This window comes from Crotalus tigris, unplaced genomic scaffold (assembly GCF_016545835.1).
Source record: "Crotalus tigris isolate CLP2741 ecotype Arizona unplaced genomic scaffold, ASM1654583v1 scf7180000017549.6302385, whole genome shotgun sequence".
In the NCBI taxonomy this organism is placed as follows: domain Eukaryota; kingdom Metazoa; phylum Chordata; class Lepidosauria; order Squamata; family Viperidae; genus Crotalus; species Crotalus tigris.
The window spans coordinates 892,827-908,407 of record NW_024096467.1 but is presented as its reverse complement, the minus strand read 5'-3'; the positions used below and the strand labels follow the sequence as shown (position 1 = coordinate 908,407).

Sequence of the window (15,581 nt, the reverse complement as noted above, 5' to 3'; positions counted from 1 at the left end):
CGGGAATTCTGGGAGTTGAAGTCCACGAGTCATAAAAGAGCAAAGGTTGACTACCCCGATCTATTCCAAGAAGCCTAAAAGCCGCGACCCGCCGATTTGGCGCATGCGCCTCAATGCCATCGAACGCTGGAATTAATTTATAGGAGGTGAATTTGCAGAAGAACTGAATGGGCGACCTAGTAATGAAAGGAAGTCGAGGGAAGCGAAGCAACCTGAGAACAAAACAAGTCGCCAGCTGCGTTTGCTATAGCGATGTTTCACCGCCGCCGGTTGCTGCATTTCCCTTCCGTCCCCCGCATCTCCGCCTTTTTTTCCAGCTTCCAAAATCGGAGGAAGGGGGCCGCGAGAGGCAGGTCTCGAGGCTGGCAATGAACGCTTTTGAGGAAAGCGCTTGGCCACCACCGTAGTAGCCGTAGCCGCAGCCCGACTGAGGACCGGGCCCGACCTTTCATTGCCGTCCCGCCGGTCGCAACGGGTTGCGTTGAGTGACACTGCAGCTTCTGCTGCGATGCCAGCGGCCACTGCCGCCCCCTCCCGGTTCTCCCGCCTGGCCCGGCGCAAAGCTGCCAGCCCCGCCTCCCGCGGCTGCCAGGCGATGCGAATTCCAGATGTGGACGCGAAGACCTTAAAGGACCTCTCGCCACCGTCTGCCGGGGCTTCCGGGCGTCCTTCCGCCACGAGTGCCGCGGCGGCTGCAACACCCTCCCTGCCTGGGTGGGCTCCGAGGGGAACATTCCGAGCCTGCGCCGGCATAACTGAGCCCAAAAGAAATCGGCCGTCCTCATAGGGTTGTTTTATGTTTGTTTAATCCGAGGAGGGGAAAGCAGTTCCAGGCTGGGGGGGGGGGGGTACAGACTCTCTTTTGGACCGGGAGGAAATTCCAGGCCGGCGCTTTCTTCTCCTGCCGCAGCATCAATAATTTTCATGCCTACCTTTGCTTTCGCGCGCCAGCCTTTCGCTCCCTCCGTGGACGGGGAGAGCCTTCCCTGCCCCGCTCCACAACTTCACAAGGTAAACTAGGACAACCCTAGTTCCGCAGTAAGCCTTTTGCTTTCCTACCGCTCGCGCCCCGCGTGTCTTTTACGCCCCAGCAAAACACCCGCTTGTGCTTCGCTTGGATCCGGTTTTTAAATCTCTTCCTCAATTGTGAGGGTGGCGGTGGGGTTTTTTGTTGCTGTTTTTGGACGCCGGTGGCATTTCCCCGACAGTTCATCTGCTCGCGTTGGTTGCAGCAGAGCCTTCCTGTGTGTAGCCGTGCTTTGCAGCTGCCGTTGTCTCCGGTCCGGGGAAAGGAGGGGAAGGCGGGGTGTGTAGGCTTTCTGATCGCGCGCAGGCAGCCTCCCGCCCCGGGTGCCGCAGTCTCGATAGAGACCATGCCTGTCTGGCAAAGAATATGGTGCCTCCCCGGCCCGCGTCCTCCGCCGCCCGCCTCGGCCTGCCCGGGCGCATTCATTGGTCTCCTCCCCGCAGGCTGAGCCCATCTCGGGCTCTGGATCTTCTCCGGCGAGGCGACAACGCCGCTGCTCCGGCCACTGGAGCCCAGTGAGTGCCCTCCTACTCGCCGCCGCTTATGCAACACATCATCGAAAACCATCCGGACATGGCAACGGCGCTGCTGGCTGGGGAGAAACTTAAGGAGCTGATCCTGCCGGGGCAGCAGGACGACAAGGCGGGCTCGCTGGCCGCGCTCCTCCTGCAGCTGAAGCTCGAGCTCCCTTTTGACCGCGTGGTCACCATCGGCACCGTCCTCATCCCGATTCTCCTGGTCACGCTGGTCTTCACCAAGAACTTCGCCGGTAAGGGCAGGCTGGGGAATGAGCTGGCTTTGCTGGCTTCAAGGACCGGTGGCAGGGGGAAATGCAACAGGCCGTGGGATGTAAGGACCGGGTGCAGCTTCATCTGTTGAAATTTTGCCTGCCAGCCAGCAATTGAAAGTGGTGATCCTAAGGAGAAGGTGCAGCAACAGCTCATTTAGGTCAAAACAGAAGCGGCTCTAACTGCTGCTTAACCACTATTTATACATCTCACCACTAGGCGGCAGCCAATAGAATTAAAGCAGTATTTCCCTCTTAAAGACAAGCTAATTAACATGTAGACAGTCAGTCTGGATCTTAAACAGGTACAGCCCTTTGGCCATTTCCAACAGTTTCCAAGTAAATTAACCTCAATACATAACAGAGCTGGTGCACCTACCCCTTCCCATCTGGAGTAGTGAGCATACAAGGAGGAAAACTCTACAGCTTGATCCCTTGTTACTGGAAAGCCAGTAGGATCTTGTTTTATTTGCAGTGCTCTTGCTGCAGGGTCACAGGTGGATGATGTTATATTGTCTGGATGCTCTGTAAATCAGTGAGCAAGGAAAGATGGGCACGCACAAAATCTCTTGTACAGACCCACCCCAAGTTCTTTATGAGAAGGTTCTCCCACGATTCAATTTCATTGGAATCTTGAATTCAATTTGGTCACAATCCTTGGCTTCCCAGCCCCTCATCTGTACTTCAGGAACAGTAAGGGCACCCTACTTACAAATTTGTTTTATCAAGATGACTGGCTACTTTGGTGTATTAAATGCCTTGGGCATGCATGAACATTATATTTGGATTGTCAGTAAGGATAATGGTTAGGGTAAAGTTGCAACTGAAAAGGCAAGACAAGAAAATTGTCACAAAAGTGCCAAAAAATCAACATGGTGGCCATCAAAATAGTCAAGATGATGCTTGTAAAAAAGGGAGTGGGATTTGATTAGACAGTTGTGGCTACCATCTTAACTTTTTTGATGCCCCCTGGTCATTTCTGCTGGAGGTGGAAGATAGAAGGGCAAACCAGAGGATTGTTTAGAAAAAAGTTTCTTTTTTCTGAGTTACAGGCCTCCACTTCTCCTTGGTAGGGTGTCAGCAAGCTGTCTTCCAAGCCACTTCTAGTTACTCACTTTCTTCTAAGATAATAGGGGACAAAACATATTTTATTCATGTTAAGGCTGCCTTTAGGCAATGTTGGAATAAGAAGAAGAATAATATTTAATGACAACCTATACAGTTAAGAATGGCTTATGTCTGTTTCACTCATGACTGGAGCTGAGATGAAGGTAACTTTATGATGAGACAGGCAGAAAGACAGATAGAGACAGAGAAGGAGGGAGGGAGGGAGGGAGGGAAGGAGAGAGAGAGAGGGAGAGAGATCAGTTTGTCCCATGATAGGATGCAGAGGGGGGACATGGCTAGAGTGGGAATGGCAGAGAAAACAGCTGTCATGTGCTTGTATGTGTCACACAATATGTGGTGGTGAAGATATTGGAAGGATGAGGAAGAATTCTACTCCCTAAAACAGCCATATTTATGTGTCCCTCTATTTTTAAATAAACTTTCTAAAATAGTTTTGTCAAAGGATCATATTGGCCTAGGTTGTCCATAGGAGCAGAGAGCCAAAATGAATCAAAAATAGCTGCACAAACACATGCACGTGTGCAGACGCACACATGCACGTGCATACTTTTTTAAAGACTACAAAACAGGTTCAACATAAAAAATAAATTAAGCAAGATTAAAACTTTGGACTTTTGTACAACTTCAACCTCCAGAGCCCTGCAGAACAATACCACTTTGGCAGCTTTTTGGGAAGGGCGCCCAAGGTTATTTTATTTATTTATTCGATTTTTATCTCGCCTTTATCACTGTATAAGTAACTCAAGGAGCAAACATCCCTAATACTCCTTCCTCCTCCTATTTTCCCTACAGCAACAACCCTTTGAGGTGAGTTGGGCTGAAGGAGATGATGACTGGCCCAAAGTACCCAGCTGGCTTTCATGCTAAGGCCAGATGAGAACTCACAGGAGGTTGGTGTTAGTCTGACCTCTGAAGGAAGCTAGTGCATGATAGCCCTTGTGTTCTACATGAGCTAAAAGAAATGATGTATGATGTGCCGACTAAATAGTCATTGGTTCTATTGTTCATTTCATTTCTTGTTATATTTCCAACTCCTTGGTGTCTTGGATTTGGTCTTTTAGAATGCTAGTCTAATGCTCTTCATTTATCTGTTTTTATATACATAGAAAACCCATAAGGGTGAGAAGGAAATTTTATTTTACTGTATATGTATAGCAGTTTTGGCAAGGTAGACAGCTAAACAGCTCCTCCGTTGCCCACTTGGAGTGATGGAAACTCTTTCTTTAAGATCTGATTTAGCACAGTGATGTAGTTGTTGTTTTCATGAAGGCTGCGGTATTTATAATTGGCCTGCTGTTGACATTTGTAAGATTGCTGGAAGTGCCTTCTTGCATGGCCAAAGGAATCTATCCCCAACCAGGCTCCTTTCCAGATGTGTGAGAACTGCAGTGCTCAGCATTCCCCAGCAAGAAAAGTCTTTGACTGGGAATTCTGACAATTCTCACACCGGGAATTCAAAGTACTAGAAGATGTCTGGTTTGGAAAGACTGCTTAATGGCATTCAAGGATGTTTTCAGTTTTGACTTGGCAAGAGATAAATAGATAATTGCCCAGATATTCTGATCCTTTTCAATTGTAATACAGTAGTAGGTCTACAGCAGTAGAAGAAACTGCCCTTATATCTTGAACAGAAGATATGGCCATGTATTAGTCTGTTGTTCCAGGCATCTGGCATGGTTTCTTTTCCAAGAGGAATAGACATGTTTACTTGTAGTATCCTAAAGAAAAATACACATAAAAGGTTATGATATGAATGAGAAATTGAGTGCTGGTATGAGCTGCTTTTTCTTTGAAGTCATTACTATATAGCAGTGTCTGCTCTAACTGTATCTTCCATGTACAATTTCCCTTGGAGATTGACATAAGGCCAGCAGAAGGATAATATGTGTGGTCTGTTAGATAAATGAGAAGTATCTAATTCCATACTGACTTTTTCATATTGAATTGGTTGTATGAAAGCTCAGAGAAACCAGAAATTCTATGTGCGGTGAACCCAAACTTTCTTTTTAAAAAATGATTTATAAGAACATTCTAAATAAATGTTACATAAACCAGTATGAGGCATTTAAATACTTGATGATTTTAGCTTGATTGACCTCTTTGTTTTATCTATTTCACAGCCCTTAGAAAATAAATCATATTGGCTGTTGAAATCTACCTAACCACTAAGTGTTTAGATTTTTACTTGAAGCCATTTAGTTTAGTAACTTTAACTTACTGGAGTATGTTTATTGGGCTGTATAATAGCCAGCAGTATGTTCTAGGGCAGACATGTCAAACTTGCGACGTCACGTGATGTCGCGCAACGTATCGGAGCTTTTCCCCCATTGCCGGCAATGGGGTGGGCGCGGTTTCATCATGACACGTCCAGCAGTTTGACACCCCTGTTCTAGGGCTAATTTCTGTTGGTGTGAATAGAACATAGAATCATGGGGTTGGAAGAGACCTTTGAAGTCTTCTGTTCCAACCCCGTGCCCAAGTCAGGAGATTTTATACAATCCCAGTCAAATAGCTGTACAGTGTACTCTTGGAAACCTCCAGTGATGGAGCACCCACAACTCTGGGAGTCAAGCTGTTCCATTGATTAATTGTTCTCTGTCAGAAAAATTCTTATTTCTAGATTCAATCTCTCTTTAACAAGCTTCCAGCCATTATTTCTTGTCCTGTCCCTGGTGCTTTGAATAATAAGTTAATCCCCTTTTTTCTGTGACAGATCTTCAAGTACTAGAAGATAATTATCATGCCCTTCCCTCCAAACCTTCTCTTTGATAGCCTAGGCACACCCAGTTCCCTCACCCATTCATGATACAATTTAGCCTCCAAACCCTTTATCATCTTTGTTGCTGTTTGCACATTTTCTAGGGTCTCAGCATCTTTTTTGTATCATGGTGACTAGAACTATACACAGCATTTCAAGCACAGCCTCACTAGTGCAGTACAAAGAGGTATCATCATGTCTCATGACCTTGATGTTATCCCCCTGAGTTGCATCAACAGAGGAATAACATCAAGATTCCAAGAAGTGATATACTGTACTAGTGAGGCCATACTTGGAATACTGCATACAATTCTGATCACCATGATACAAAAAAGATGCTGAGTTTAAAAACATTTATATGAACTGGAAAAGGTGCACATCTTATGACAGTAGTAGCGTTTAGTGGTGGCACAGTGGTTACAATACAGTATTGCAGGCTATCTCTGCTCACTGCCAGGAGTTTGATCAGGTTGACTCAGCCTTCCATCCTTCCAAGGTCGATAAAATGAAGACCCAGATTGTTGGGGTCAATATGCTGACTCTGTAATCCACTTAGAGAGGGCTGTAAAGCACTGTGAAGTGGTATATAAGTCTAAGTGCTATTGCTATTATTTCAAAAACAGATGCCTATTTCCATATTATATTCTTGAAATTGGTATTTTTTATTTTTGTGAATTTCTCAGGGGGTTCTCTAGGTTAATGTAATCAGTTCACATCTGATCAAACAAAATTTCTGTGTGAAAAGAACATTATCTATAGACATTATGGGGGCCACAGTGGCTAGGACGTTGAGTCAGAAGACCATTGAGAGGTCTACAGTTCAGCAGTTCCAAACCCAAGAGCATGAGCCACGTGACTGAATGTGTTCCCACCAATTTGTCCCAGCTCCTGCTCACTTAATAATTAATCAATCAATCAAAATAGAGCTGGAAGGAACCTTGGAGGTCTTCTAGTTCAACCACTGCTCAAGCGGGAGACCCTCTACCATTTCAGACAGTTTGCGAATGTAAATAGATAAATAGGTACCATTTTAGTGGGGAAATACTAGGGACATGAAAGGAGCCCACTCAGGCATCCCCCTGGGCAATGGTGATGTCACCAGCTAATTCTTTCAACCTGGAAGTGCCTTGGTAGGTGTTTTCAATGCAAATATAGTAGTGTAGAAATAGTTATTGCTAAGCAATAACTCTTGTAAAAACGTACATATTATAGCCCACCCCCTGTTTTAGCCAGAGGCCTTAAGCTCTTCCATGATACTCAAAGGCACCCTTTCTCAATTTAGGGTTCTGCAAGAGGCCTCTAGGGGTTCTGTTAAAGATCATGCTTAAAAATTACTTGGATTTTTTGAAATTTATATGTCATAACATAGAATGCTAGGGAATTTTTATGTACCACAGTTGAGCTCACTGATCACACTACGTGATCTACAATACTATGAGCTATAGATACTTTTTTATATATAAACCTGTTGACAGGGACTGTGATTAAATTTTGTACGACATCCAAACTTGGATCATACGCCAAACAACCACAGTTTTTAATCTGACTTCTATTATGGATTAGACATTTGCATAACATTTGAACTTAGATTGGATGGATATGTGTGATTAATCTATTGAAGTTGTGAGTCTGAAGTGACTGCACAATGAAACTGTTCATCTATAGCAGTGGTTCTCAACCTTTCTAATGCCGTGACCCCATAATACAGTTCCCCATGTTGTGGTGACCCCCAACCACTTATACATCACCGGGTGCCAGGGGCGTGGCCAAAGAAAAGGGGGGAAAAATGGCGGACAGCCTTGTCTGGCGACCCCCGTGAAATGGTCATTCGACCCCAAATGAGGTCCAGACCCACAGGTTGAGAACCACTGATCTATAGCATCCCAGTGGTCTCTCTCCTATTTCTTTCTCATTTTAATCATTTGCAGTCATGTAACAGAGGTGGAATCTAGGCTGCAAGCTGTTAAAAATAAACCCAAAAGTGTCAGCCAGCCTGCCCACAGAGGTAGTTGAAATAGAGGCCCAGATGGTGATTGACTGGCTATCTACAAGAGAGTATAATTTGAACTCAGTGGCTCAGATTTGGTTCATTCATTCAACTCTTTGATGGCAAATCAGTGAAGAATCATGACAGGACAGAAATGTACTACTTCTGTTGGCCTGAGGGCCACACTAGGCTTAACAATGGATGTTGAAAGCCACATTCCAAACATTCCAGGGCAGGGTTCAGTTTTTAAAATGGGGGTTCCAGTGTTGTTAAGGGAGGAAATGGATGCCTGAGCTCTTACAGTGACTGAAATCACACAGTTTTGCCCCATAAATCTGCCCCAAACACCTACAGTGCAAACATCTCCAGTTTATGCTCTGTTTGGGAGGAGACTTGGGGGTCATGCAATATTGATAAGTCCCACTTTTTGCACTCCAGAGGTAGCAGAAAAAAAATATCTGGCTGAAGAAAAAGTTTTGAATTACAAATTCAGAAATGTTTCTCCAGTCATCCATTAAAATAAATGCAATATTATATGTATTTATTTTGGAATATGCCTGACTGATTAAGTGGGGCTTTGACTTTTTAAGATTGTACTATTCAAACAACTTAAGCAGAAATACTTCACTAGAGAGACGTTGCTGCTCTAACATTCTCTTTATCTAGTTTAAGAAGACAATGTTGCTTACAAATTGCCTTCTAGATGGACAGGTGCATAATTACAAAAGTTCTTATTTACACCTTTTCTATAAGAACATGGTGCTTATATGGTAGGATCTTAAATTACATAGCAATATCATTGGGAATATAATTCTTGATAGGCTTCTGGGGTGGGCATATTTAGTACTGCAGTGTTAGATACCAAGAAGAAAACAATTCTAACTTTTATCAAAATAACTAAACTCTCAGAGATTAGAGCAGCTAATTTCTAGATAATAACTATAAATGGGGGAAGAGCAACTAAAAAAGTAATGATACAGTGTTTGAGTTGGTGAAAAATCTGTCCAACAATAAAGTCCACAAAAAGCCATTGGGCAAGTAAATTTCTTATATCCTATTTACAAGACTGGCTTGAATTAAAGGAAAAAACACACCCTTTGACCAAGAAAAGCTTGTTGAGAAAATCTAGATGCATAGGTGGTGCTGCTTTGGCAAAATTATGGAAATGGTTTAACATTGCTTTTATCTAATTTTTTTTTATTTCAATGACCAAGTTGGTTGTTGCTTGTTTGTGTTTTTGAGATTAGCCAAAGTTGCCACCAGAGTTTGGTGGCAGGATAAAAAGGATAAAAAGCAGGATAAAAACAATAAATAATGCTACGATTTGTCAGACTACAAACAGGCCACCAGCAGACTGAGTGACTGAATCAATGGGTTTATAACCTATTTTTCTGTTTAAGCACTCAAAGGAATTTACAACAATTAAAACAGAAGCTGTAAAACCTGATAATAAAAGTAGTACAATTCAAATTAAAGACAAAAACTTCAAAATCAGTGAATAGTTAAAAGAGTGGGGGTTTTATTCCAGTAGTCCTTAAATATTGGATGATTATTTGTAATATCTCATAGAGCTGACTTTTAATTGCTTAATTAGCTCATTGTAATATTGTTTTATGTGAATTCTTTTGCAGAAGGGCTATAGCAGGATTATGTAAGTGCTGACAGATTGAGGTTTTTGTTTTGTTTTGTTTTGTTTTTAGTGTCAGATATAATGTGCCCATTTTAGTTTGTAGGGTTTTGTAACAAGAGAAAACAAGGGCACAATCCAAAACAAGTTAAGCATCCTAATGTCCCCGAAGTTTCCATCTTACAAGTTGTCTTTATCTCTCATTAATCTTAATAGGTATTTCAGTCAGTCATGGACAAACTCAACTGGGAATTTGGGGAGATGCAGTTCTAGCATAACTGGAACTTGAATGCTTTTTACTTTGATGCAAAGAAAACCCAATTCTTATGTCAGCCTTTCAGGAATTAGGGCAGTGGTTCTCAACCTTTTTAATGCCGCGACCCCCTAAGTCGTAAGTCGAGGACTACTCAACCGGTCGTAAGTCGAGGACTACTCAACTGGTGCAGCACCGTTTGCAGAATGGGACTTTTGGCGGGCTCAGCAGGGCAGAGACAGCCTGGACAATTCCTATTGGCTTTTGAAAGCCAATAGAATTAGACTCTATTCAAGAGAGTCTATTCTATTGGCTTTCAAAAGCCAATAGAATAAAAGGGAGTAGCACAGCTAAGGAAAAGGGGAAAAAAATGGCGGACTGCGTTGTTTGGCAACCCCCGTGAAATGGCCGTTCGACCCCAAATGGGGTCCCGACCCACAGGTTGAGAACCACTGAATTAGGGGATGTTAAAGTAGCAACAAAAAATTGGAGAATGGCCTTATGAAGCAACTTTAATAACTGGCTTAAAAATTAATTACTCCTCAAATCAACAAAAAAAAGGATTTTTCTTTTGCTGGTATAGAGAAGGCATAGAGCAGTGGTTCTCAACCTGTGGGTCGGGACCCCATTTGGGGTCGAATGACCATTTCACGGGGGTCGCCAAACAAGGCTGTCCACCATTTTTCCCCCTTTTCTTTGGCCACGCCCCTGGCACCCGGTGATGTATAAGTGGTTGGGGGTCACCACAACATGGGGAACTGTATTATGGGGTCGCGGCATTAGAAAGGTTGAGAACCACTGGCATAGAGAGACCACAACTCCCCTTTGCCATGAGATGTTACAGTTCTCAGTTGAAATCTCATGAGATTTGGCAACTTTGCCAGACTTTTACCATTTTACCTTAGAAAAAAAGAAAAGAAAATAGTTGAGCTTGGGCATAAGACTGTTAAAACCTCACATTTTAGCTACCTCCTTCCATGTCTATCCATTTTGTCTGGATTTGTAGGGTTCATTATGTTAAATTATTCATCATGCTTTAAAGCAAGGTTTCATTTCCTAGCAGCTGCATCATCCAAATGAAAGGACAGATTGTTATTATTTCTGCCATTGGTAAGTAATTTTGGAATTACAGCATTCAAAGAAACAGAAGGATAGATATTAAAATGAAACCACTTACATAATGTTGTTGTAGTCTTCTATTTGATATCCAGAAAAGATAGCATAAGCTTGCCACTTTTTTTTAATATAGAACATTTCTCCCAAATGTGTTGTAGTTTTGTCTTTTTTTATAAGATGAACAAATTAAATAAACTGTACTTAGATCAATCTGCATGTTTTGCCTTCTATTTTCTTATTGCGTGTATTTGAAATGGCCTAATTGCAGCAAAAAAAGCTCATAAATGCTGTGTTTTTGTATCTCTTAGCAGTTTCCAATTTCAGCCCTCTTCCATTCTCATGAAGAAAATAGTGGAGACAACAGTAAGTGACATGACTGATCAGTCAATTTTATTGGTTTTGTTTTATAGGTGGTCCTTGGTTAACAGTTGCCTTGTTCAGCAACTGTTCAAATGATAGACAGACAGACAGACAGACAGATTTATTTTTGCAGTTTTAGTATTTTATCAGTCATGTGTACTATACTGACTTTGCTATTATTGGTTCCCAGAGACAGCTTTTTAACATTCATTTAAGTGAGCTCTAGTAACGTGTCTATTTCTAAAATATCTTCAAATATCATGCAGTGTTCCTTCTCAGTCTTGGTTGAGATGATTTGCTGTTTGAACAAGAGGAAGGTTGTGGTTAATGGTGCAGCATCAATTTAGTCTGAAATGATGAAAGAACAGAAAGATGGTGACATGATCAGAGTAAACTGATGCCACACCAAATGAAAGCTGTAGCTTTGATATGCTAAAATTAGATTTTGGATCTATCAACTGCTGACTTCTTTGTTTTTTCCCAAAAAAGGGGGGGATTGGAAACTACAGTCAATCTACTTGCAGCACAAAGAAAAATTCAGGAAGATTATAACTTGAACATAACTTAAATTGCATATATTTATGGTTCTTAAATCCTGTGTTTATTTTTCTTAATGAATAAATCTGAAAAGATCCAAACATTCTCATTCAAAATTAAAGCATTGAAAAAGAACTCAAGTTCATATTGTTTCCAGTTTGGTACTCCTGATTTTGAGGTCTGAAAAGTCTGTTTTGAAAATTTCCTAAATGATCAAAAGAGCTCATTTCATTCTAAAAACAACTGTCTTGCATTCAGAACAGGACCTTTTGAATTCAAAACATGGTAGTTTGCATTCAAAACATTTTCCACACCATAATTTAAATTTTCTGTAATTGTGCCCCTTTGGGCAATAACAGCATTGGCAGATGGTAAAACCTTTTCACTTTAGTGCACCTGTATTCCCACATTCTTAACACAAATATAACACAAAGAATTACACCCATGTTTTTGCATGCCTTATAGGTCTTTCAGCTTCTTTTACTTGATCTGCAAGTTTTGAAGTAATGTAGCGAATATTAATTAATATTTGAAAAAATTGTAAAGCACTTTATTCTGGAAGAACATAAATGTAGGAAGTTCTCCTGTTAAACCAAAATTCTGCTGCCATATCTAGCTTTTGAACATACTTAAATACTGGTAGTCCTTAACTTACAACTATTGGGACCAGAACTTCCATCGTTAAGAGATTCAGTCATTAAGTGAGTCACGTTCAATTTTATGACATTTTTTGCCACGGTCATTAAGTGAATCTGGCTTCTCCCATTGACTTTGCCTAATGGAAGCTCTCTGGGAAGGTCACAAATAGTGACCTTGTGCTGTTGCAACCATTATAAGTACGAACCAGTTGCTAAACACTTCCATTTTGATCACGTGAATATGAGGAGGTTTGAAGATAAGATTAAATGCTGATTGCTGAAAGACAAATATTTAAGAATCAGAAAGTGGTCAGATGATCTTCATGATTGGAATAAAATAAATGGATATCACTTGTCTAAAGCAGTGGTGGCGAACCTATGGCACATGTGCCACAGACGGCACTCAGAGCCCTCTCTGTAGGTACATGTGCCATTGCCCCAGCTCCACCTCCCCTGCAGCCCCCTCCTCACCAGCAGCCCCCCACAGGAGAGTCATCCCCAGGCGCAGCCCACGCAGAGCAGCACAGCCAAGGACATGGCAGCTGGGCAGTGGGGACAAGATTCTGTCCTTGTGCCCGTCGTGCACAGATGCTGTTGCAGGGTACAGGCAGAGGGCATTGCCGCCATGGTGCTGCTGGACCACCTGGGTGATCTGCTGCAGCAGGCCATGGAGGCTGTGGGTGGCCCTGCGGGCAGGAGGTGGGGCGGGGGTGGTTTTTGAGCACTTGGTCTCTAAAAGGTTTGCCATCACTGGTCTAAAGGAACAAAACCAATACAAAGGAAGAATTGTCTATGTTTAAAAAAATACATGTGTACAGAAGTTCAAATTGAACTTGGTGATCCTGGGTTAAAATAAAAGAAAAATGAAAAGCAATACTGTTGGTGGTGTCTACTATAGACTGCCCAGCAAAACAAAAGGTGATAATTTCCAAAAATAAATTTAAAATAGCCATTAAATATTTTAAGTCTTGATTTTGATGGAAAGTTGAAGGTAGTCAAATATATACCTTGGACTTCAAGAAAGCAGGTTTCAGTAACTCACAATTATTTCTCACATCAATAATAAATATAAGTGAATGAAGCTAATGAAAAGAGGAATACAAAATGAGTGAAAGTTCCTAAAAAATTAGTTGAAGATTATTTTGATGGACTGATAGATACCTATGAAAAATGAATATCTTAGGGAAATCAAATGTGCAGTATTGTAGATACATGACTTGATGATAGTGTATGAGAAAAATGTTTTGGAATTTTAGTTGATCACAAACTGTATCTAAATTCAACAATCTACCATAATTACAAAAAATTAGAAATTAAGTCCTTCTAGGAAAAATTGAGGAAATATAGTCATTACACAGAAGAAAAGAGAGAAGCCACTAGGCCTGTTGCAGATAATGAGGTTAGAAATAATTCTAAAAGCCATGTTCCTTGTGCATTCCAGTCTTGGTCTTCTTTCCAGTCTATTTAATTTGGAAAGAGATAATGCAGAGGGGGTCAGGATTCTGCCCTGATCAGAGGATAACTCTCTGAAAATTGAACCATGTGAGATCAAACTCTAATCTCAACCTATAAAAGCAGTTCAGCTGTAGAATCTGTTCAGCACTAGAAGAGATCATGAAACCTTTTCCTGGATATGCTCAAGCAGAGGCTGGACAGTTAATTGTCAGTAACGCTTTAATTTGAGTTTCTGTATTGAGCATAGAGGATTGCACAGAAGGAGCTAAATTCTATGATATTAAAGACTATGGTATTTCTAAAACACAAAGTGTTTTTTTAAATATACAAGTTTCATAGCATTGACTCTGTAGTGGCCTGAAAGATTATATTCCTTCTCCTTTCCTTGATGTCAAGAGGAAGTGTGGCCAATGATGTCATGAAGCCACCAGAATGGTAGGTCCAATATTTTCAAACCCAGGATGTTTTTTTGTTGTTGGGAAACAAGTTGAAATTTATGAGGTGTATTGTTTCCTATACCGCTAAAGGAGGAAAGAAAAAAATGGCCCAATTTGGAATTAGGTTTGTGATTTTACAGGTACTGTGGATGTCTTAAGATCTTGCTAGTCTTGTAGAATTTATCTTGTCTTTTCAAAAGCCTTCAAATTTCTCAAGCTAAAAAGAAAAAAAAAAGGTTGAAATATTCAGCCTCATACAATCTGGGGGCCTCTATGGGCTGCAGAATGGTATTGGGTATGGGGGAGGGGGGTTCTATGAAGGCAGTAGGTTGACTGTTTGTGTCTTAATTCTATTGGAGTTTTGCAGAGTCTATTTTCTGCCCCCTTTTCTGATGCAAGAACAAAGTGTCTTTGTTCTCTACAGATCTCATTCTTTCCCTCCCCTTGGCTCCAGCCAAAGAAGAATGACTAATCCCCACCTGTCAGCGGCTATCCCAGATACTATGACAAACACATTTCCAAAGTGTTATTCCATCTGCTGCTCTTTTAGGTTATTGAATTCCAAATAGAAATTACCTGTTTTTCTGGTGTTTGGATGCATTGCCTCAGAGTATCCATAATATTAACTAATGGAAATCGGACTCCAGAATTCTAGTTGGAAAGGATTCTCTGAAGTCTTTTTTGTTTAACTTTGTTATGGAGTACCCACTTTAGACTAGTATGTCTCTTCTACGTTTCCACTAACATATGGAAAGAAAAATACATAAGATAGGGTCTTTATCCATGATTGATCTTGAGAAAGGCTTAGCAGGCCTGACTAGTACTTAACTGGGAGTCTGTCAGAAAAATCTATCTACCGCTATCTATCTATCCATCCATGGCAGTTAAGGAACAACAAACTATATTCCTCTGAAAAATGAAATAGCAAACTATCCCCATGCATATTGCAGCAATAAATTACATAGAATTTCTAATGGAATCATAAAAGTCAAGCGAACCTGAAAGGAAACATAACTTTTATCCATTAATAAGTATTACCGGTACTTGTATGAATTGAAAGATGGACTAGGTTTCGGAATTTGTGGATTTGTTTAATCAGTGAGGAGGGAAGAGGATGGAGAAAATAGACTGAGAGAACAGCCCAAAGTCCTCTCCATAGACAATGCATTGAACTATGAAATTTGAATGCCAGATTCCAGATCTGCTTAGAAGACCTGTGGATTCTTTTATCTTTGGTTTCTTTAATTAACAGCAGTAAGTATCCTAGTTAATGCTAAAAATATTGCAAAAACTCCATTGTGCTTTTATTGGATTCTTTATAGCAACCTGCAAACAGTATGGCTACCATTACCCCACCTGCAGCTTAGGCAAAACCAACATTTACAATCTTGGTAAATAGGGGAACTTGAATGGGGAAAAACAAATGATTTAAATTAAAAATGTCAAATTGGGCTGATTCCTCCCCATTACA

General features: G+C 41.3%; 1 protein-coding gene across 4 annotated transcripts in view; it reads left to right on the top strand.

Annotated features, from left to right (window-relative positions):
* Positions 1-306: 306 nt before the first annotated feature.
* PANX2 (pannexin 2) overlaps positions 307-15,581 on the top strand; it is a 30,822-nt gene continuing 15,547 nt past the window's right edge. Inside the window, exons 1-2 of one of the 4 annotated variants that reach the window (XM_039337198.1) lie at positions 307-788; positions 1,471-1,796. In XM_039337198.1, the coding sequence (XP_039193132.1) occupies positions 1,571-1,796 (226 nt within the window). In that variant the 5' untranslated portion in view covers positions 307-788; positions 1,471-1,570. Of the gene's footprint in view, positions 789-808; positions 1,797-15,581 lie in introns of those variants that run through there. The other 3 variants (XM_039337190.1, XM_039337183.1, XM_039337204.1) reach the window with 3 other exon arrangements.